This window comes from Taurulus bubalis (genome assembly GCF_910589615.1).
Source record: "Taurulus bubalis genome assembly, chromosome: 12".
NCBI lineage: Eukaryota > Metazoa > Chordata > Actinopteri > Perciformes > Cottidae > Taurulus > Taurulus bubalis.
Window position 1 is genome coordinate 27,062,509 of NC_136600.1, and position 5,000 is coordinate 27,067,508.

General features: G+C 49.5%; 1 protein-coding gene across 1 annotated transcript in view; it reads right to left on the minus strand.

Moving 5' to 3' along the window:
* Nucleotides 1-5,000, minus strand: part of adam15 (ADAM metallopeptidase domain 15) — a gene marked incomplete at both ends in the record, with an annotated part of 35,129 nt that overhangs the window by 15,160 nt on the left and 14,969 nt on the right. Inside the window, 4 exons of the mRNA XM_079227406.1 lie at nucleotides 722-790; nucleotides 1,866-1,974; nucleotides 3,917-4,040; nucleotides 4,902-5,000. The exon at nucleotides 4,902-5,000 is cut by the window's right edge and continues 13 nt beyond it. Of these exons, the coding sequence (XP_079083532.1) occupies nucleotides 722-790; nucleotides 1,866-1,974; nucleotides 3,917-4,040; nucleotides 4,902-5,000 (401 nt within the window). The remainder of the gene's footprint in view (nucleotides 1-721; nucleotides 791-1,865; nucleotides 1,975-3,916; nucleotides 4,041-4,901) is intronic.

A 5,000-nucleotide genomic window follows, 5' to 3' on the forward strand; every position in this document is an offset into this window, starting at 1 on the left:
AACAACAACAACGAGAACGAGAACAACGACAACAACGACGACGAGAACAACAACAACAACAACAACAACAACAACAACGACGACGACGACAACGACGACGACGAGAACAACAACAACAACAACAACAACAACAACAACGACGACGACGACAACGACGACGACGAGAACAACAACAACAACAACGAGAACAACAACAACGACGACGACAACGACGACAACAAGAAAACGACGACGAGAACAACAACAACAACAACGACGACGACGAGAACAACAACAACAACGAGAACAACAACAACGACAACGACAATGACGACGACAACGACGACGAGAACAACAACAAAGCCGACGACGAGAACAACAACGACGACGACAGCAACGACGACGACAGCAACAATGACGACGTTGACAACAACAACAACGACAACAACGACGACGACAACAACGACGACGAGAACAACAACAACAACAACAACGACGACAACAACAACGACAACAACAACAACGACGACAACAACGACGAGAACAACAGCAACGACAACAACAACGACGATGACGACGAGAACAACAACAACAACGAGAACAACAACAACGACAACGACGGCAACAACGACGACGACGACGACAACGAGAACAACAACAACGACAACAACAACAACAACAACGACGACGAGACAGACGGTGGGTAAACGGCGTGTCGGCGCCTCGCGGTCGGGGAGGTTACCTGCGGTGGGGGTTTTAAGGCGGGGCCGGGGGGGAGGGGCATAGTGGGCGGAGCCGGCCTGTCATGAACCTGATAGGACAGAAAACAGGAAGCAGAGTGACAGCTGGAGCACAGGAGAAAGAAGGTCAAAGGTCAAACAAGCGGACGTGCGTTAATCGGTTCGTTCGAGATGAGCCAGTCCTGATTGGCGACGAGCAATGCATGCTGGGTAGATTTGATCCGACTTGCTCTGACGTTATGCACACGTGGTCAACGACAATCTCACGAGAGCAAGGCAGCCGCCGGTTTGAGAGCCAGGCGCCGCAGTAGCTCTCCAGCGACTGCGTGGCCCAGTGCATGATGGGAAACGCCTGTTGTCCCACATCAGAGAGCTGATTGGCTCTTAGATCTGATAGCAAACACCACATGTTGAAGAACATTATTATTTATGTGTAGTTTAATACTTAACGCTGGATTGTTGACTGCTAGTCTCATGTTTAACATAAACACATCTTGTGTGGTTGATAATAATAAATATGATTTATAACTCATATCTAAACCAGTAGTCATGTATTTCACAGACAGACATTAAATAACAAAGGATGCAGCTACATACATTTACACATAAATATATATTTATAAACACATGAATGAATCTAAACGAGGTCTAAACTACAAGAAGCCTACAGAACTAACAGGAAGTGCCGGTTCTGTGACTTCCTGTGTGATATTTGAAGGCAGCTGAAAACTGTCAGTTTTTTGTCAACGCCCACTGATGATGATGATGATGATGCTCTCCTCTACATTCCAGGCGAGGCGCAGCTCTTTCGAACGAGCCTAGCGTGCGCTAACAGGAAGCAGCTGTGATGTCACTTCCTCCTGCCCTTTCACAATAAAAGGGAGGAAGGTTCCAGAAGCAGGACGACCTCGTTCAACCACCTTTCTGACAGACTGAGAGACGGAGAAGCTTCATCGGCAGCTTGTTCAGCGCTTCAGACGCCGTTACCCAGAATGCTACAGGCCGCTGCAGGAGAGGGCGCCTCCTTGTGGTCGTTTTCAGGAGCGACAGCGACTACATTTAAAGTAATATTCGAAGATTAAATAAATAAGTTCCTGCTTCATTCTGTCCTGACTGAGGTTAAGGTCAGCTCAGGTGGGCGGTTACCTCTTTGGTGGGCGGAGTCAGCGGGATGTCGGTGGGCGGGGTCAGGTGGTACCTCAGAGGACGAACCTGCTCTCCGTTACGATCGTCCACTCGCTCCATCACCGGAGTCCTGAAGCCACACACACACACCGTCACACACACACATACACACACTGTCACACACACACACCGTCACACACACACACACACACAGTCACACACACACACACACCGTCACACACACACATACACACACAGTCACACACCGTCACAGTCACACACACATAAACACACCGTCCCACACCCACACACACACACACACACCGTCACACGCACACATACACACACACATACACACACAGTCACACACCGTCACAGTCACACACACACACACCGTCACACACACATACACACACCGTCCCACACACACACACACACACCGTCACACACACACACACACACAGTCACACACACACACACCGTCACACACACACATACACACACAGTCACACACCGTCACAGTCACACACACATACACACACCGTCCCACACCCACACACACACACACACACCGTCACACGCACACATACACACACACATACACACACAGTCACACACCGTCACAGTCACACACACACACACCGTCACACACACATACACACACCGTCCCACACACACACACACACACCGTCACACACACACACACCGTCACACACTCACATACACACACACACACACATACACACACAGTCACACACACACACCGTCACACACACACAGTCACACACCGTCACAGTCACACACACACATACACACACACACATACACACACAGTCACACACACACACCGTCACACACACACATACACACACAGTCACACACCGTCACACACACATACACACACCGTCCAACACACACACACACACACACGACATTGAACGATGACCAACACGTCACATGACACACGAGGAGTTCAGGGTCCCCGTTCAGCGTGGGAACGATGGGACTCTCACGTCAGACCTCAAGCTGCAGCCGTGGCCTCTCTTCAGTTGACTCCACATGGCTCTCAACATGGCCGACGTGACTCCTTTCTACGCAGCCAAAGGCTTGCTTTGATGCTTTATTAAGACTCTGTGACGAGGGCCGGTGCAGCTTTAAGGTCTGAGGGGAACAGGTCTGAGGGGAACAGGTCTGAGGGGGTCAGGTCTGAGGGGAACAGGTCTGAGGGGTCAGGTCTGAGGGGTCAGGTCTGAGGGGGTCAGGTCTGAGGGGGTCAGGTCTGAGGGGAACAGGTCTGAGGGGTCAGGTCTGAGGTGTCAGGTCTGAGGTGTCAGGTCTGAGGGGGTCAGGTCTGAGGGGTCAGGTCTGAGGGGGTCAGGTCTGAGGGGAACAGGTCTGAGGGGGTCAGGTCTGAGGGGAACAGGTCTGAGGGGGTCAGGTCTGAGGGGGCCGTCAGCGAGGTGAAGATAATAACAATAATAATATCATAACCACAACCACACTACAAGTTCCCATGATCCTTTGCTGCTTCAAACCACGTGCTGCGGCAAATAAATATGAAATCTTGTACTTTTAAAGTCAGTCTTCACCTTTCTGACTCTACAGGGACCGACTACAGACCAGGACCAGCAGGTCCAGTAGGACCAACAGGTCCAGAGTACCTGGAGACGTGGACAGGGTCTAGCTCCAGACCCAGCATCTCACAGTTAGTCACACTGCATTATGGGTAAGAAAACAAACCACCTGTTTTAGTGGTTTTCATGATAATTATTTAAACTGTTTTAAACTCATATTGAGCCTCAATTAAGTTTAATATAAATATATTATAAAATATAATAAATATAAATATATTATAAAATATAATACATATATATTATAATATATGAATATATTATAATATATGAATATATTAAAATAACGCATTATTAGGGTTATTTTTATTATTAGGATTATTATATATATTATATACTACTGGACAATGCTGGAAACAAATCATAATTGTCATAATAAATAAATATAGTTTGTATTATTTTACAAGATACACACACACACACACACACACACACACACACCGGTTGTGGCGGCTCTTGTGGAACCTCTGACGGAAGCGCGGGAAGCGAAGAGCGAGGAAGAGGAGCACCACGGGTAGGACGAAGAGGAAGATGACGAGCAGAGCCACTCGGACCGGATCAGCCTCTGAAGAGAGGAGGAGACAAGAGGACACAGTGAGGAGACAAGAGGACACAGTGAGGAGACAAGAGGACACAGTGAGGACACAGTGAGGAGACAAGAGGACACAGTGAGGAGACAAGAGGACACAGTGAGGAGACAAGAGGACACAGTGAGGACACAGTGAGGAGACAAGAGGACACAGTGAGGAGACAAGAGGACACAGTGAGGACACAGTGAGGAGACAAGAGGACACAGTGAGGACACAGTGAGGAGACAAGAGGACACAGTGAGGAGACAAGAGGACACAGTGAGGAGACAAGAGGACACAGTGAGGACACAGTGAGGAGACAGTGAGGAGACAAGAGGACACAGTGAGGAGACAGAGAGGAGACAAGAGGACACAGTGAGGAGACAAGAGGACACAGTGAGGAGACAGAGAGGAGACAAGAGGACACAGAGAGGAGACAAGAGGACACAGTGAGGAGACAAGAGGACACAGTGAGGACACAGTGAGGAGACAAGAGGACACAGTGAGGACAGAGTGAGGAGACAAGAGGACACAGAGAGGAGACAAGAGGACACAGTGAGGAGACAGTGAGGAGACAAGAGGACACAGAGAGGACACAGTGAGGAGACAAGAGGACACAGAGAGGAGACAAGAGGACACAGAGAGGAGACAAGAGGACACAGTGAGGAGACAAGAGGACACAGTGAGGACACAGTGAGGAGACAAGAGGACACAGTGAGGAGACAGAGAGGAGACAAGAGGACACAGTGAGGAGACAAGAGGACACAGTGAGGAGACAGAGAGGAGACAAGAGGACACAGAGAGGAGACAAGAGGACACAGTGAGGAGACAAGAGGACACAGTGAGGACAGACTCACCTCCAGCAGCTCGGGCCGGTCCACTGTCCACGCTGCCTCCATGACCAGAGTACCTGCAGTCAGGAGGAGCCCAGCCCACCTCACAGTGACAGTTCAGAT